At 34.3% G+C, this 19,805-nt stretch overlaps 2 protein-coding genes across 10 annotated transcripts in view; one reads left to right on the top strand and one right to left on the bottom strand.

Moving 5' to 3' along the window:
- The window catches only part of IMMP2L (inner mitochondrial membrane peptidase subunit 2), a 917,762-nt gene that overhangs the window by 441,017 nt on the left and 456,940 nt on the right, over nt 1-19,805 (top strand). The window lies entirely within an intron of this gene.
- Nucleotides 13,745-19,805, bottom strand: part of LRRN3 (leucine rich repeat neuronal 3) — a 33,960-nt gene continuing 27,899 nt past the window's right edge. Inside the window, exon 3 of one of the 2 annotated variants that reach the window (XM_024249362.3) lies at nt 13,745-16,778. In XM_024249362.3, the coding sequence (XP_024105130.2) occupies nt 14,294-16,420 (2,127 nt within the window). In that variant the 5' untranslated portion in view covers nt 16,421-16,778 and the 3' untranslated portion in view covers nt 13,745-14,293. 2 annotated transcript variants of the gene reach the window in all.

Genomic DNA, 19,805 nt, shown 5'->3' with positions numbered 1-19,805 from the left:
TAGCTCCATTCCAAAATTTTTTCCTCATTGTACAATGTAAATAGGGCAAAGATAAAAAATCCAGGCTTATTCCTCTTTTTTGGTGAAATACTAGATATCAAATGGATATCACATTCATTTATTTGTTCATTATTCTCACAATAGCCAAATTGAATCTTAAATAAAGAGATCAATAGAGATAATTTTAAAAATCATGTCAACTGAAAAACATTTAGCAGTATGGCATTTTCTCCCATAGTTGTGGTCTTTGAATACATCATAATTTTCAACATTTTCCCTTCCTAGTAAATAAATACAGGCAATCTCTGTTGCCTTAAAGGGTTTTACAAGTAAGTTTTATTACTTGAGAGTGCAGAAATGCCAAGCTATTCCAGGCAAGTGACCAAATAATGTCTGGGACTTTTTTTTTGGCAAAACAACTAACTATCCTTTCAGGTTCATGAGAACCAAATAGGACTTCAGCTGAATTTTTTTCTTTTAAAATAGAATTGTCTATTGGCAGGACCTTATCTCTAATCTTTTTCTAGCTTTCTGTTTTCTTGTAGGACTATTTTGATTTATTGTGAGCCATTTTGCAGGGTTTTATTTACAAGTTATACCTAACTTGGAACAAGAAATAACATTTGTTTGTTTGCAGATGCTTAGTACAATTTAAAATAGCTTAAGTGGTTATATAAGAAACCTTAATTATATTGCCTATGTAATACAAAGTAGCTACCACAACCAAAGAGAAAGACACGCTACTTCCTTCTTACTTTGATCTTATGGCCCCTGGAGTTAATTTAGGGCAGGAAATGCCAGTGCTGGAGGGCTGCCATGTCACTGGACAAAGTGAGAGCTTTTGGTTATTTTCTTTATGAGCTGTCACCCTAGTTTTGCTAGTGCTGAAGTGACAATAGCAGAAGAAAACCTTTAGTTAAAGGGACCTTGTTTTTTTCCAGTGGAACAAAAATATCAAGATTACTCTAGGCAATATGACATTATTCACATTCACTAAATCTTTTGAAAAGAATGAATGGAATACCTTTTTGTATTTTAAAGTAGGTTTATACAAAGGTGTAGCACAAGGCTGGTCATGGTGGCTCAGGCCTGAAATCCCAGCCTTTTGGGAGGCTTAGGGGAGCAGATAGCTTTGAGCTCAGGAGCTGGAGACCAGCCTGCGCAACATGGGGAAACCCCATTTATTAAAAAAAAAAAAATACAAAAATTAGCTGGGTGTGGTGGCTCATGCCAGTAATCCCAGCTCCTCAGGAAGCTGAGGCTGGAGGATCACTTGAGCCTGGGAAGTAGAGGTTGCGGGGAGCTGAGATCATGTCACTGCACTCCAGGCTGGGAGACAGAGTGAGACCCTGTTTAAAAACAAAAAACCAAAACCAAAAGTTGTAGCATATACATCTGTACTTTAACTGAATGAGATTTTTAAAGTATAATTTCTTAAATCATTCATATTAAAGTTCTCATAAAAATCCAAGACTAGTTTCTGTTCTCCTTTGTTAGAGCTGTTGAAATACCACTTAGTTTTTAGAAATGGACTGCTTCTGACTCTATGCTTTTATCATTCAGAGCATTGAAGTAGTAATTTAATATTTTTATTCCTCAAATCAAATTATTTTTTTCCTATCATTTGCTCTGCTTCTCGGCTTATCAAGCTTGATTATTATATTTGCCTTTTCTTATTTTGAGCAATGTGGTCTGAGTGTATGAAATAGAAAAAAATGATCTTACTAAGTAGATAAAACAATATGGTAGTGTTTTTGCATAATGGAAAAATTGTGAATTCTGGCTTAACATATTTTTTTGGCCATGATTAGGAAATGGTGAAATGAATAATCACCAACTAACACTGGTTAAAATTCTTTACTTCCGATGGAAAATACCGTTTTTATAAGGTATCTAGATGGCTCTTCCAGCATGCTTATTATTATAAATTGAATATAGAATGAGTCTTCTCATAAATAAAGCTGACTTTATTTCTGTTATACCACTATAAATGCTATCAAATAGTTGAGGTGGAGGAAGTTTACCACATTTCCACCAAACCTTATTGCCACTAGAAAGTGAACCAACCCACCATATTTTTGCAGCATTTCAACATGACAAAGACTATATGTCGTTAGCCTCTAGATTTATGCATTTCTGTTTGTTTGTAGTGAGATTCTTAATTCTGTGCTGTTATGATAATAACAGCAAGCTAACCACCTTTCCACAGCAAGCTAACCACCTTTCAACCTTTCAATTTGTTTAACATGGAGAACAAATCCCTGTCACTACCACCTATAAAAACTTGCTAGTGATGTTCCTTAAAGTTCCTTACCTGAAATTTCTTACTTATAATATAAAATACGGTTGCTGAAAGAATCTTTCTCATAGAGGTTAAATGAGTTTATATGTCTGCTCATGCTTAGCATTTCCTAAGTGCTGGTGATGATGATATTGATGATGCTGTTAACCACATCATTTGGGATCAAGTGGAATTATCTTTGTTCGTTTACAGCTGGCTTTGCTTCCATTTGAAAATAGTGCAGGAATTTGGTTAATACTACTCCAGAGATTAGAGATTAGCACACCTGGAGGACTGCATCCAATTTCTGGTACTATATTTTAAGAGAGACTTTAATGACTTGAATCATATCCAGAGAAGAGTGACCTGAATTGCTTTAAGGACATGGGTTTCTTCAGTATGGAACAAACAAAACTTAGAGAAAGGCTAGCATAATCAATAATTTGCAGGGCTGCCCTATGGGATGTAGATTAGGTTCATTTTTTTTATTTCTAAAATAGAATTGGTTAAGATTAGAAAGAAACAAATTTCTCAGGCTACCATGAAATGGAAAAATCTATTTACTCCTAGGACTTTTAAAAAATATAATAGGGTGGCTGGGCGCAGTGGCTCACGCCTGCAATCCCAACACTTTGGGAGGCCAAGGTGGGTGGATCATGAGGTCAGAAGTTCAAGACCAGCTTGGCCAAGATGGTGAAACCCTGTCTCTACTAAAAATACAAAAATTAGCCGGGCATGGTGGTGGGCGCCTATAATCCTAGCTACTTGGGAGGCTGAGGCAGAGAATTGCGTGAATCCAGGAGGCCGAGGTTGCAGTGAGCTGAGATCATGCCACCGCACTCCAGCCTGGGCAACAGAGCAAGACTCTGTCTCAAAAAAAAAAAAATTGTAGGGTGACATATAAGCAACTGACCTACTATTCACTATATAATGGTAATGTCTGTCGGTTACATCATTGGGAGGTTTGAGGGCTGTAGGAGGATAACTGGATGGGCACTGAAGTCATCTTTTATTCTGAGATAAGAGGTCTTTGATGATACCTTGAAAGTGTGGGCAGCTCTAGTCTGGATTAAGAGTGAAATAGTGGAGTCAAGAGATAATATTATAAAGTTTGTCAAGGGTAGAATGACAGGCTTTTGTAAGAGTGTATTTGGGAGACAGGGAGAATATGAGGCCCTCTTTTTGTATGTTCTTGATTTTGTATAATAAGCGTATGTTAATTCTGCAATAAAATATACTAAGTTATTAACATGTAAAAATTATTTCATATTTTGAAATGGTATATTTTAAAAGAATAATGTGGCATCATGATGGTAATGTTGGGATTTCAAGTCAAGAACTTTGGAAGAGGTTTAATATTAAAATTCCTTTCTGAAGCCAGAGTATTTAAAGATCACAGGGTTAGCTTTTCCCAATACAGTAACAATCTTTATTGATAAGGCCCATCACTTCTAAGAAAGACACAGCTCTGTCACAGTGCTTACTTTGGAGGAATGGAAAGACTCAATGGGATTGCAGATTTGTCTGAAAATATTTTTATTCAGTTTCTCCTTCCTTATGACCAATAATTCATCAAGGTAGGTTAGCATCATTGTTTTGACATCACAGAGTAGATATGGATAATAAATCAAATCCCAGGCATAATATGTATGAGTATGTCTTGTATCTTAAAAAGTACTTTATAGATATGTAATCAGTAGAGTGTTATAATATCCTCATATTTAGTTTTAGTTTCAAAATCGGGGCCATTGGTCTCATAGATATTATGGTGTTTTATATCTTCTGGTTTCAGTAAAGCTAAAACTGGATTCATTTTTTTCCAGAATGAGATGACAATTTGTGCTGAATTACTTACATGTTCTACCTGATATTCTGAGTATTCACACTGAAACAACTGGCTTGAGTAGTATAGCCTAGTATTGGGGTAGAATTCCCTTATCAGTAAAATGAAAATCACTCTGTTACATATATTTAGTAAATATTTTGTTTAAGAGGCTACCTGGCCCTTTTCTATTATTGATACCATAGTGAAATGGAACAGATACATCTGCTGTGTGAGATGGAGTCCTCTCCACTAAATTAGGAGCTAGCATCGGTATATTAAAGAGGTCTTTTCAGAGTATACTCGGGTATGAGTATTTTAAATGTCACAGGAAGGTGGATGTGATGTGCTTTTATCCTATTTATTTTTTGTTTAGAATTTTCTCTTTGGTTTCAGGCGAAAATCTCCAAAAATTTTTTTCAAACAAAACATTATTGAAGAATTGAAAAATAACTATTTTCATAATGCATGTATCAGAGTTCCCCAAAACACTTCTGATAAAATTTCACAGCAAAAATATCTCCAAATTTTATGTTTTTCATAACAGAAGAGATAAGTTAATACTATAAAAATGCATCCTCAAAACTGAGCTTTCAAAAATGCTGTGACTTAATGTACTTTTTACTCTAATAATCCAAATTAGACTACCTTATCTTAGATAATATTAATAAAACTTTGCTTCTTAGGAGAGCACAATGATAAGAAACTATAGAAAATCTAGAATGGATACCTGATTTATGTGGATCAGTACATCTACAAATACTCTTTCTTTAAGTTTTGAGTTCAACGTTCCAATTGGAAACATAATAGAGAACATTTTAAAAATATTATCTGAAGAAAGTGATATAAAATCTAGGTAGTTAGAAGTATGTCTGGTATTATACAAAATATAGTCTAAGGAAATTAGACACAGTACTTTTTTTGGTTTTTCCTATATCTGTTTATATACTCATTAAACTCTATGTAACATATTTGTGAAATTTCTGAAAAAGAAATACAATTGACAGTGGAAACAGAACTACGTCAATCTTAAAATCAAAACATCAATCACAATTTTACATTACATTACGTTTGGGCTTCTATATACAAAATTACGCAGAATACTTAGGCTCTCTTTCCTTTGTTTGTCCTTTGGGGAGACAGTAGAAAGCTGGAGTGACACTTTGACCATCTACGAATTTCACAGGAGATGTATTTTTAAAATATCTGAAATTAGATATCGATCAAATACTGGACTATAATAACTGTGAAGATAAAGGGTGTTTGTTTCTGAGAGTACGCTTGTGAGGGTTTTGAGTATGTGTGATTTCAGATTAGAGAAGGTTTAAGAGGATGGAGTATAGAGTGTGCCTATGTCTATTTTCTTTTGTCTTTTATTTCCCACGTCTTCTCATATTTCTAAATCTGGAGGAAGCTGGGTGCTAGACTACATAGGGAGTTAGGATTGAAATATGACAAACGAATCTTTGTACCCTTATAAATTAATTCTGGTCTTTTAAATTTGGCATAGTCATTTTTTCCTAGGATATTGGTTTCTAACATGGTTAGCACAAAATAAAGTTTGATTTTTACCCACCTCCTGATTTTTCTTTCTGAAGCCAGCTCCTGCTTTGTCCTTCAGAACTTTCTCCCAGTTGCCTAGCACTCTGTCATTACTAAAAATTTTCAGCCTACTAGTATCTTCATGCCATCCCTAATCTACCTTAACATTTCTCTGCCCTCTAATTGGGATATTGTGTAAAGATTGTCTTAGCTCTGAGTTAGAAGCCTTTCTGGACTACCTTACAATAACTGAGAATGTTGAACTCCCCCCAAATATGTGTAATTGTCCCTCTGCCTATCATACTTTTGTTTCCCTGAATTGCAATTGCCAGATTCATTTGTTGGTATTTACCTTTTCACTCTAAGTTTTAGGGTGTCAGGAGATTTGTCTATTGCAGTCAATGTTGAATCTCTAGTAGCTAATATTTTGTCTGGTACACAGTAGATCTTCAACAAATGGTGTGTGAATAAAACATGGGCCACTCCTTGCTTCCCTGCTTAGAAACCTTGCTACTATTAGATCTGATCCTTGGAAGGAGCACTAACATACAAATGACTCATTAAAATAACAACAGTAACAACAACTAAGCTCGGCCATATCATTTGGGATGAGAACATAGGTCAACATAGTGACTTTAGTACTCGTTGAATACTGAGGAGCTTCTTTATACATAAAAATATTTCTGCGTGTCAATTTAATTCCATAGAATTTCATTAACCTAAGAAAGTCTTTTAAAGAACCACCTTCTTTCTTTCACTCAGACATATAGATGATCAGCTTCCTCTATGGGTAGCTATAGATTTTAATCACACAGATAAGTTTGATGGTGTCCAGTTTTTATTTAAACTTTTTGCTACCTCTTTTATCAATATGCAATCCCTGTCATCTAAACTATATTAAATAATGTTGTTCTCGAACTACATTATACAATTTATAAAGTAGAACTCCTAAGAACCCAAGATTTGCAATAGATTACACGTCAGTCAACAAAGCAAAGCATTATCAGCTCACAATGACATCTGACTCTCTAAGCTGTTGGTGTTGATGTGGTGTTCTGAGTTTCCCATGGAAACTCACAAGGATGGAAATGTTGAAGAGAAATGTCTGTCTTCTCAAACTTCACTTTTTATGCAGGATGTACCTTCTAAGATTGAGTTATTGTGCATGATAAGTGTAATCAGAGAGTTGGCAAGCAGGTTAAACATAATTGACCATTCTGTATTTTCCTGTAATGGACTGAGAAAGAGAAGAGCGTTATAGATTGGGAATGTGAAGTAGATGCATGGAAATAATTGCAGAAAAATTCTTTGAAAAGTCCCTAGCCTTACATCTACTTGGAACTTCATATATATTCCTATTTTAAAGGTTTTATTTATAAGAATATGTATAGGTTTTCCCTTCTTGATAAACTAGTGTTCTTTGTGTTTGGCAAATAAGTAGTAACTGCAATTTGACAAATAAAGACTCTTTATCCCCATTTTCTGATGCGAAACTGAGATAGGAATATTATAAAAGAACATACTGATGGAGAGAGTTAGAAGATAATAGGAACAATTAATGAGTCTAATGTACTATTGGTGGATTGTTCCCTCTCCAAAAAATCACCTATTAGTTATTGTTGTGAGTTATGGCATGCTTATAAAGTTCCTGTTATTATTTCTCTTGGTGTTGAGTCATGTGGTTTTTTGTTTTTTTGCTCTATGTTATTATTTTTGTTACAGTTAATATGCATTCATATTAACTATATGAATATATAGTTCATATGTTTTCTTGGGGAAAAATGCTTAAATACTTCTCTGAGACTGATATATAAAATTGGAATGTTAATGCTGAACTCAAAGAAATTTCATGAGGATCACAAATTGGATTGTAATTATGTAATGTATTATACACATTTATATGTAATATATATTACATTATACATGTACAGAAAGAGATGTGGAGGCCTGTCTATCAGCATGCCTGTCATATTGTAAGATGGCAAATGTTTATTTTCCCACACCCCTTCTTTAGATCTGAAGTGGATTTCCTAAGAGCACAGCAAATTGTTAATCTGGCACATATTCACAATTTAGTGAATTTTTCCTTCTTTTCTTCCTGTCCTTTTTCCTTCCTTCTTAATTTGTAATCTTTCTACTCAAGTAAATATAAATGCATGTTTATCCAAACATAATATATTAATAATATATTTATTATTTTCTATGCATGCGTCAACAGACTATCCCAAGCGTTGCATTGTCACTTTAGGACTGAGCCTGGACTGTGGCACACATGATCCACTGGAAGGAAAACCTAATTCCCTTTAGCCTCACACAGTTATTTTTGTTGTGGTTCATTTTTTTTTTTTCACTGCAATCACTTAATTCCTATTGATTTGTGTGGAAAATATGTTGTTTGTAGAAAGAAATGAATCTTTTGTTTTCTACTTTTTAAATACATTTTATATATGCCATATCCGTGGTTAGAAGAAATTTTTTTACACTCAAGGGTTTGAATTGACTTGTTAGTATCATATTCTTATATTAATTCATGCATTTTATATGTAAATATTTTTTAAAAATCTTGAAAAAAGTGATTTAATATGAAAGTTCTATACTAGAATTTTGTCTCATTGATTAATTTACTAGGAAATAGGGATAGGAAGGTAAGAGCTTTAAAGTTATTTTGGAGACATGATTTCTTGTTTTTTATTGAATAGGTGACTCTTCTCTGAAACCATTACTAAAGAGATGTTTACTAGAGGTATCTGACCTTAATCCCAGTTCTGGTAATGAATTTCAATTTTATATTGTATTCTTTTGAAAGACCATTTGGGTGTGTTTAGCTATATTGCTTTAATAATGATACCTCTGTTGGTTTAAGAACTATTTCTGTCTTTACCAGCCTTGAGTCTAGTACCATAAATGACAGGGAGGTTATTTTATTACAGCCTGATTCTCCATGTGAGGATTAGGAGGGTTAATTTATGTCCCAAGCTCACTCCATTATTTGTTCCAGAGGCTGGTAAACATTACAAAGGAGTATCACAATTGGATTTTGAATCAATAACTTCAGACACTGAACCATATATTTTAATGAGAAGCTGGATTTTCTTTACAATGGTCACATAATACTATTAGTTTCTTAGTGATGTAGTAGAGTTAGAAAAGGTAAATATAAACACACAAAGTACTGTGAGGTCTCCAAATGTCATTGTAGCTCATCCTTCTAAAAGGCTTACTAAGGTCAACCACAATTCTGTTTGCTATGCTTTTACTCTGGGCCACTTCTCAATAATTTTGAAATTCTGTATGATGCTAGCTTTGAATTTATTACTGATTTGAATTCTTCAGTTTGCTCCTAAGAAAAAGTCCTATTGACGTATCTGTGAGTTATTTACACCCTTAGTTGGTATATGCTCTATGGCTTATTTCAAAGATGAACTAGGAACCTTCTGAGATGTATATAGAGTGAACTAGAATAGGTAAATTCAAATCTCTGTAGGCTTGTCTATTTTTAGTATGAACAAAAAGGAATGATGTTCTATTTCATATGATGTCTTCTCACTTGAGAATACTAAATGCATACTACTCAATTCATGAGCCTTCTGTGTATATTGTAAATGAAGTGTTTAGGCCAAATTTTGGAAATAATCTATATTCTGCTGTAATATTCTTTTTAAAAGTTTTTTCTCTTAATAATTTTTCTTAGAATTGGATATATGTTTTGTGACTGTTAATATTAACTCTGATTTTGCACTTTGCTCCTCTGTAAAAATAATATTTTCCTTTTCCTTTAGAAGAATAACATAAATCTAGGCCATGGTCACTCTTAACACTCAAGTCTTTACTTTTCAAATGAACAGATAAAAGTAGTCACTATTGTGTGAAAACTGGAGTCAGTTCTGTCTTTTCCCGAAACTCCATGATACTGATTGTAGCTGTTTCTAGACGTGGCATTCCAGTACAACGCTGTAGTTCTCCCAAGCAACGACCTAGTTAGCAATGCATTCATTAGGGTAAAATGATATTATAGAAGCAAAGCTGTAGTGAAAATATTAGCATCTGAAAGAGAAGATCATTGTAGTCTTTTCTGTTTAATTGATTGCAAAATATCCTTTTGGGACCCTTAAATATAGTAATATATAATGGTAATAATATATATAATATATAATATAGTAAATATAATGATGACAACTATATTCTTCACAAAGATTTTTGCTCATTTGCTATAATGTCTTGGGAAATTTGAGGAAAAAGATTGGATCAAAGAAAATATAGCCACAATTTAGTTACTATTCATTACTCTCTATCTCCTAGAAAATCAGCATTGTGATGAAGCCCAAGATACTGTGAATGGTGACATATATAATTAGAATTATTTCCTCATATTTTTGATGGCTGTGAGATATGTTATTGAGATTTTTTCACTTCTTAATACATGTATACTTTTAAACTTTGTAGTTGTTTTTATTGTTTGCTTTATTAGTTTCTGACACATTTTGGATTTTTCATCTAAAATGTTAATCTCTGAAATTTTAAGACTATCCTTTATAGTTATTGGAACATCTTGTAAGGGTTAATGTGGATAGAGTAAGTTGGTTCTCCTCCTTGTAAAGATATATAGACATTTTGTCTGTGCTAGATAAACCTTTTTGAAATTCTCTTCTCATTTTCTCTTTGAGTTTGAAATAGGGGTCACATAACAGGTATCCATGTTTTATGCATAGAAATAATTTATGGTAACTAAATATGCCTCTGTTTTTTGAGATGGAGTCTCGCTCTGTTGCCAGGGTGGCATGCGATGATGTGATCTTGGCTCACTGCAACCTCCGCCTCCCAGATTCAAGCAATTCCCCTGCTTCAGGCACTCGAGTAGCTGGGACTACAGGCATTCACCACCACACTGAGCTAATTTTTGTATTTTCAGTAGAGATGGAGTTTCACCATGTTGGCCAGGATGGTCTTGATCTCTTGACCTTCTGATCCACCCACCTCAGCCTCCCATAGTGTTGGGATTACAGGCTTGAGCCACCACACTCAGCCTAAATATGCCTCTTAATTTAGCCAGTCTAAAGGATACTATTAGGCTAGTTTCTGCAGATATAGTGAATAAAATCAATATTACATTTGAAGCAAGCTTTTACATCAAAATTGTGATAAGTAAAACATTTTAGACCAAGAAAAAAACTTTGTATTTTTTCTGAGCATTAGCATTTTGTGAAAGTATGAATGATTAAGGCTGGGACTTTACCAAATTACACAGTTAACATGTATTTGTGAAAACACTGATTAAGAAAATAAACCAGAATATAATCTAGTAGAATATAAGTTTTAGATGGTAGAAAATTTGTCCTATTTATTTCTCTTTTTCCTGTGACTAATAGCCATACAATAAATGTTTATTGAATATAAACAAGAGATAATTAAATGAATAAACTAAGGAATTATTTTAAACTTATGCTTGTTTGTGTGTAGTTTTACTTAAAAACTTTTTGTCTAATTAGAATAAAAACTTTAACACTAAAATAAGTATTAAATGACTAGTATATGTACCATAAATCTATTTCATTTCTTTCTTGGTGAAATGGTTAGCATATGTCTGCCAACCTGTTGCTGCTTAGCTTTACTGACAATTATATACATTATAAAATATATATTTTGTTTTGCACTGTTTTTATATATTTTTCTATTCAATTGGGTATGCTTATTGTTAGAAAATCTTAATTTTATTTTGTAGTATCAATTATAAAATATGTAATTCTTCAAAAATTATTTTTGTGCCAAGGTGTTTTTCTCCATACAAGGTGAGCAGGTTAGGTAGCATTCATATAGCTATAAACTTTAGAGTTTTATTTGTTATAGGTAAAGTTGTGTTTTGCAACAAGAGCATCCATTGTAAGTTAAATGGTTTGAGTACTTTGACCAATGCTTAGTTTTATGTGAGGATTAAGAGGTAACAGAAAGAGTATGAAACACCATTCTCATTGAAGCAGATGTCTTTTCTCTCTCACTGGAAATTTATATTAAAATTTAAGCAAATCAGTAGGTTCATGATTTGCCTTGAGCATCTGTATATTTTTGGTTGTAACAGAAATACTTCATTTTAATGCTCACGGCTGGATGTCTATTCAGAATGCATATTTCGTAACAAACTTTAAAAGAAATATGTGGATTAAAATGAATTCTCAGTGCTGTGATATGTTTGTGATACTTCTTCAGGCAGATAGGTTTCAAAGAAACATACAAGGTACATGCTCAAGTTGTTACTGACCTATACTATGCCTGCATCCTAATAGGTTGTATTTTGGCTCCTATATTTTCGACAAATAGCTGAGCTCTGTAAAGCTCTGTTTGTGGTGCTGAAACCTCTCATGATGTATGAGCATGTCTGGCTGATAAATTCTAACGTCAGCCTCTGTGTGATAGTGATTCATCAGGTTGTAAAATTTGTGTTTGAGAAACACGTTGAATTAGCAAGTTTCGTATTTTGGTTGTGTTAAAATTAACTCAATTTACCCTTTTGTTTTAAGAAGTTCTTAACAATTGCCTTCCAGATTGTCAAAAACAGCTAGGACTTAATTGGAAACTGTCAATGCTATCACAAAAGAAATATCTAATATTAACAAATAAATTGATATGACTACAATGCTGGAAATGTTTATAGGCCAGTGAGATGTTGATATTATGCAGAAAGCTATTGTAAGAAAAGTTAAAAGTTGCTTATGAGCAGACACAATAGCAATTAACATGAAAGCTTTGTAACTTTGAGAGATAAACAATTTGCCTTTAAAAACTGTGGTATTTTATTGTCTCAGAATGTTTGCTTTGTACAAAAATACTTCTATTTTTGCAGGACTCTGGGGGTTTGTTTGTAAAAATGACTGAAATCCTCAAAAATCTTAATTCTCTTTTTTTTAAGTGAAATCTGTATATTCCCTATATAAGATTTTTAAATAACTACTAATGTACTTGGCACTTCAATTCAATGATTTGTAATCTTTTAAGCTGTGGGTTTCCAGTGCCTTAAATATATTTTTAGACGACTGGACTAAAAAATTAAATTCTTAATTGTTTCTTTTACTTTAAAATAGTTTCAGAAGCTTTTCCTTTAGTTAACATCATTCCTCTTAAATTTGTATCAAACTCTGGAGGTATCTGAATTATGTTATTTTTATATTGGGGTGAGCTAATAAAAGAAATTTCAGAAAGTCGAACCTGTTAAACTTCTACTACTAATCCTTTATGTTTTATGGTGTAACTTTAAAATCTTAGTGTGGGACTGAAACATGTTGTTTCCTTGCCATGTTTCAACATAGTAAATTATTAAGTTATTTGCTTGTTACTTCGGTGAAGCTCCTTAACTGTTTTGAATCAGAGAGAGATTTGAAAATTATACCTAGAGCATAAGTCATAATGAAATTTGGCAATAGTTTCTGCAAAGCAAGCAGCCTAGACCTGGCGTGGTGGCTCATGCCTGTAATCCCAATACTTTGGGACACCGAGGTGGGCAGATCACATGAGGCCAGGAGTTCGAGACCAGCCTGGCCAATATGGCAAAACTTTTTCTCTACTAAAAATACAAAAATTAGCCGGAAATGTAGTCACATGCCTGTAATCCCAGCTACTCGGGAGGCTGAGGCAGGAGAATTGCTTGAACCCAGGAAGCAGAGGCTGCAGTGAGCCGAGATTTTGCCACTACACTCCTGCCTGAGCAACAGAGGGAGACTCCATCTCAGGAAAAAAAAAAAAAAAAAAAAAAAAGCAAGCGGCCTAAAACTAAGCTACTGCTAATTATTAAAATAAGACTTTATGTTGCTCAGATACTGAATTTATATTATCTCAACCTAATAATTTAATCTACTCCAAAAGCTACTTGTTAAAAAAAAATCCTTAAGTGAATACATAATTTCCTAGAGTTTCTGTCAATAGTTAAAGGGTTAAATACAAATTATGATTGCTATTTAATATTGATTAAATGCTTTCTGAAATCCATATTTGAGGCTTTATAAAAATGTAGGTAGTCCCATCACCCAAGAAAAGTGTCTTAGCATTCCAAATTTCATTATAGAAAAACACCTTTTAAAAACTTTGTCATTTAAATGATATCTGATCAGATGATATTTCCCAGAAATTATTCTTTATTTAGAAACAAAACAAGACAAAAGCAATTGATTTTAATCCAAAATGTATTTTTTCTTATAAAAGAGGTCCACATACTCACTGTGTCTACTCTACAGAATTTGTCCGTTTTATTACACCACGTGTCAATTCAAGTTTATCTGGTCACTGCAAAAACTCGTGGCTAATATGTGTAATACAACACAGGAGGAGGTATTGCTCAGTTCAACTAGTCTTATATACTTAAAAAAAATACAGAAATGTTTTTGTCCACTTTAACTGTAGTCCAGACATAAAAGTTACGTGAAAGTTTTAGAAAATGGAGTTATTTTATTTGGTTGCCACAGTACCCCTTGAAGCCAGTTACTTAAAATGCTGAAGTTGTACATATTTCCATTGGTCAGGAGCAGCATTGGTGAAGCTTAAACTTCTCCCTCGAAAGTAATCTTTCTTTACTTTTTTTTTTGTTTGTTTTGTTTTGTTTTTAGCACAACTGCAGTCTTTCGCTTTTTTTTGTTCATTTTTGGAGTAGGTTTAGTTGGTGGTTTTTAGGACATATTTGTTGGTAAACCTATAACAGTTGCTTTTACTTTCATTGATGTACTTTTTTCTTTTCCTGCTTCCCAGAGATTTATCAGAGGAGGATAAAGCTCACCTAATGCAAAGGTTGGTTTCTGTAAGTAATTCCTCACATAGCTGTGTCCACCATCACAGTTCATTTCTGGAGAGAGGCAGCTGATAAGACATATCACACCAATAATCCCCAGAAGGCCTCCAAGACAGGCCATAAGTGTTGTGGTATTACTCTTTTCATACTCTTTTTGATCAGGGTCCAAACCTTTCGTGGTGACATTTACACATTTTTTTCTGTTTTTCTGATAAATGGTGGGAATATCAATACAAATTTTATACTCAGTTGATGGATTCAGATGGGTAAGATTATATACCTTGATATCAGATGGTATTCGAGCACTTTGCGCAGCATGAGAATTTTCAGTCTTGACAAAGGCTGTCCATTTAACACTAGATTTGAGAATTTTAGAACTTGCTTTCCAGGACACCAAAACTGAATTGGCCTGAATATCTCTTATTTTAATATTCAAAGAGCCATTGTTATCCTGTGGAAAAGATCCATCCACTTTGATCATAACAGACTTCAAGTCAGCGCCAACTAGGTTAGTTGCTATACAAGTATATAAACCCCCTTCTTTGGGAGTTACGCCATTTATATCTAGTGTTCCTTCAGAATGGACGTAGAACTTGTCTGTCAGGGTATTAGGCAAGAGTTTTTGACCAGAAGGTGTTATCCAGTAGATTTCAGGCTGTGGTTCTGCAGTAGCTCTACAGTGAAAGGAAACATAGCTCCCAGCTTCTACATTTAGATTAGAAGGAAAGCTCTCAGGAGCTATGAGAGGGAGACAAATTTCCATCATGTCCCTGAAATGCACTTGCCGAACATTCTGACCTTGGAATTCAGGTGGGTCCACGCAAAACAGTGAATCTGGCTCCATAAATCGAATGTTGGTTTTGTTCATATTAATCCAACGGATGACACAGTCACACCTGATGGGGTTACTGTGTATGCTGATTTCCTTGAGGTTTGGCAGAGACTCAATGGTACCATGGTACAGGGCACTGAGAGCATTGCTGTTCAGCATGAGTGATTCCAGCTTGGGGAGTCTGAAAAATGCATTGGGGTGAATGTAAGACAATCTAGGGTTGTTAGTAGCTTCTATTTTTCTTAAATCTGGCAGGTTATCCACAGCAAGACTATCAATGGAAATCAGCTCAGGCATATTATTTATCCCCAACTCTTTTAAGTGTAGCATATTGCTAAAATCACCCCTTCGTATTCTATTAATAGGATTTTTATTTAGATCCAAAAATTTGAGATTTACAACTTTTTGAAGAGCAGCATGGGGTACTTTAATAAGCCTGTTGTCATAAAAAGAGATGCTTTCTAAGTTTTCAAGTCCAACCAAGGCATTATCTGGTATTTCTGTGAGGTTTATACCAGCTATAACGAGGCTGCGAAGATTGATAAGAGGTTTAAAGTTCATGTCTTTGATTCTGATAATTGGATTTTCCCCAATCATCAGAATCTCTAGATTTGGAAGAGCATCAAACCACTTACTGTTGATCATCTGCAATCTATTTGAGTTGAGATGAAGTCGAAGAAGATTATGTAGGCCAATAAAGGCTCCAGGTGAAATTGTAGAAAGCAAGTTGTGATTAATATAGAGTTCTTGTAAGTTGCTCAGTTCGGACAGACATTTTTCAGGCAGTTCAGTAAGTTTGTTTTCCTCTAGGTACACAGAAAGGAGCTGAGGCATCTTTTTTACATTAATATTGGTGACTGAAGATAAATTGTTTTGAGATAAATCCAGGCCAGTAAGGTTTACTGGAAAGTCTGTGGAGTATTCAATTTTTGCAATATTGTTAGTCTGTAGGAGCAGAATCTGTGTGTTAGCAGGCAATCTGGCTGGGAAAGTTAAAAGACCTAAATCATTACAATCCACTGTAGATGCTTCCATATAAATGGATGTGGGTGTAAACCAAGGCCTGATTTCACACGTACATAACTGTGGACAATCCACTTTTTTATCTACAGCTTGTACTAGTGTAGTGATAGCTAGGCCAAGTAGCACATGAATTTGGAGTGGCATGTCCTTCATCTTAGCTTTCTTCTTCAGAAATGTAATGGGCCCTTAAGGATTCCACAGTCAGTGCTAGTAAGTTCAATAGGAGCTGATTGATAAGGAAGATGCTTGCATTTGTCAGATGATGAATGCCATAGAACCACAAAGTTTTTCTTCACTGAAATAAGTGCTAGTGCCACAATTGCATTGTCCAAAAATGTCATGCATATTGGAGAAGAGAAGGTTACTATTTCCTTAATGATATAATATTGATGTACTTTTTGAAGGTGGAGTATGTATAGATGGTCATAGGAGATTGAGTAATTCATTTATTTAGAAGTATAATATTCAAATCCCATGCTTGTTCAGTATTTGCAGGAATAGCAGCATGATGCTAAATGTAATAAAATGAAATATGAAAGAAAAGAGAACAATAATTAGTACAAATGAAAAATACCATAATTAATATCCATTAACTAATTATAATTATTTCATGTATAAATTATATTCTTAGAGTTTAAGTACTTCAATATGTTTGGAGACTTTATCTTTTTCATGCCTGCCCTTGATAGTTCTTTTTTTTAATTATACTTTAAGTTTTAGGGTACATGTGCACAACGTGCAGGTTTGTTACATATGTACATATGTGCCATGTTGGTGTGCTGCACCCATTAACTTGTCATTTAACATTAGGTATATCTCCTAATACTATCCCTCCCCCCTGCCCCCACCCCACAACAGGCCCTGGTGTGTGATGTTCCCCTTCCTGTGTCCATGTGTTCTCATTGTTCAATTCCCATCTATGTGTGAGAACATGCGGTATTTGTTTTTTTTTTTGTCCTTGTGATAGTTTGCTGAGAATGATGGTTTCCAGCTTCATCCATGTCCCTATAAAGGACATGAACTCATCATTTTTTATGGCTGCATAGTATTCCATGGTGTATATGTGCCACATTTTCTTAATCTAGTCTATCATTGTTGGACATTTGGGTTGGTTCCAAGTCTTTGCTATTGTGAATAGTGCCACAATCAACATACGTGTGCATGTGTCTTTATATCAGCATGTTTTACAGTCCTTTGGGTATATAGCCAGTAATGGGATGGCTGGGTCAAATGGTATTTCTAGTTCTAGATCCCTGAGGAATCGCCACACTGACTTCCATAATGGTTGAACTAGTTCACAGTCCCACCAACAGTGTAAAAGTGTTCCTATTTCTCCACATCCTCTCCAGCACCTGTTGTTTCCTGACTTTTTAATGATTGCCATTCTGTTGTGAGATGGCATCTCATTGTGGTTTTGATTTGCATTTCTCTGATGGCCAGTGATGATGAGCATTTTTTCCTGTGTCTTTTGGCTGCATAAATGTCTTCTTTTGAGAAGTGTCTGTTCATATCCATGTCTAAAACACCAAAAGCAATGGCAAAAAAAAGCCAAAATTGACAAATGGGATCTAATTAAACTAAAGAGCTTCTGCACAGCAAAAGAAACTACCATCAGAGTGAACAGGCAAACTACAGAATGGGAGAAAATTTTTGCAATCTACTCATCTGATAGAGGGCTAATATCCAGAATCTACAATGAACTCAAACAAATTTACAAGAAAAAAACAACCCCATGAACAATTGGGCAAAGGATATGTTCTTGATAATTCTTGGCCTAGGCATTGGGCAGGCTGAGAAATTTAATCTTTAAAAAGTTAAACATTTTTTATTTTAATGAATATGCTTCCAGAAGTTTTCTGTTATTTCAAATCTTTACTTGTTTATACCTTGTAATTTTATTTGTTATATTTTCATTAGCTTTGAAATTTAGTTATAGGGAAAAAAGGAAAACAACTTGTAAATCTTTGTTGATGGCTTTTTTTTTTGCCTGTTAGGCAAAATAAAAAGCCAATAAATAAATAATACTGTTCACTTACAACCAAATGAGTTAGACTGCGATTCAACAGGCTCCCAGGAGACAGGATTTAGAGACAAAAATTATAAAATGTTAAGTAAGCTAGATGTAGTGGTATTAGCTGTTTCCCATTTTCATTCATACTTCTCTCCATAGTCTCCTTTGCATAAAGTGACTTGAGTTTTGCAGTCTTCAGAGAAGATTAAGTTTAACTTGCTGTAGATGTACCTGTGTGTTATCATTCTTAGCTAAAGTTCACAAGATTAACATTTGGCTGTTTTATTTTTCCCTGAGAATAACTTACCTTCCATTACTAACAATGAAAAAACAATTTTATTACATCACTGATATGGTTTGGCTGTGTCCCCGCCCAAATCTCATCTTGAATTGTAGCTCCGATAATTCCCATGTGTTGTGGGAGGGACCTGGTGGGAGATAATTAAATCACCCATGCTCATGGTAGTGAAATAAAATCTGGTGTTTTTATAGGGGAAACGCCTTTTGCTTGAGTCTCATTCTCTCTTGCCTGCCTAAATGTAAGATGTGCCTTTTGCCATCTGCCATGATTGTGAGGCCTTCCCAGCCATGTGGAGCTGTGAGTCCATTAAACCTCTTTTTCTTTGTAAATTACTCAGTCTTTGATTTGTCTCTATTAGCAGCATGAGAACGGATTAATGCAATCAGTAACACAAAGACCTAGATATTTTTCTTTTAAATCTATACCAGTGTCTTTGAAATATAATCATTTCCAACACCAAGTTGCAAATTTGATATGTGGGGATCCTTCTATGTTTACCTCACCATCTGCCATTTTCCTGCAGGCAACCTTCTCCCTATTGATAAAGCTATGGTTGCATCAGTCTGCCTGGAATACTTCTTTCTTTGTTTTAAATTATGTTTTACTGTCTTTTCAAACCTCAGTTCAAGAATCTCCCCTCTGGGAAGTCTTTCATACAAGACTTTCATATAACCCTTCCCTCCAGATGTACTTAGCTGCCCCTTCACAGTGGTCCCATGGCTCCAGCACTTGTTTCTGTCAAGCATTTCCTTGATCCTTTCCTTCACCAGGCACTAACCTCCTTGAGAACACGAGGCCTGCCTGGCTTTGCATCCTATCTTCTGGGCATTATCATTATAATGTAGTATATGCTCAAGAAATGTTTTGAATGAACTGATAAATGAATTGTATTAATAGAATCTTGTATGCATCCTTTTACATATTACTTAAGCAATTCGATCTGCTTAATTTCTAATTTCAGTAAATCTGTTTTAATGTATATAAGTATTTACTAACATCAAATTCGTGTTACATACATTACTAAAATCCAGAGATTAAAATTCAGGCTAATACAAAGGAATGTTAGACTTTAAAAGAAAAGTTAATCTGTTATATCTGTGCTTTATTCTTCAATTTATCCAGTCAACATTTATTGAGCACTTTCTACATTCCAATTACTGGGTTAATAGCTAGAGGGAAAAAAGATGACTTAGATATGGTTGATTTCTTTAGTAAAATTTCACTCT

Source organism: Pongo abelii, chromosome 6, assembly GCF_028885655.2.
Source record: "Pongo abelii isolate AG06213 chromosome 6, NHGRI_mPonAbe1-v2.0_pri, whole genome shotgun sequence".
In the NCBI taxonomy this organism is placed as follows: domain Eukaryota; kingdom Metazoa; phylum Chordata; class Mammalia; order Primates; family Hominidae; genus Pongo; species Pongo abelii.
This window is presented reverse-complemented; position numbering and strand designations above follow the sequence as displayed.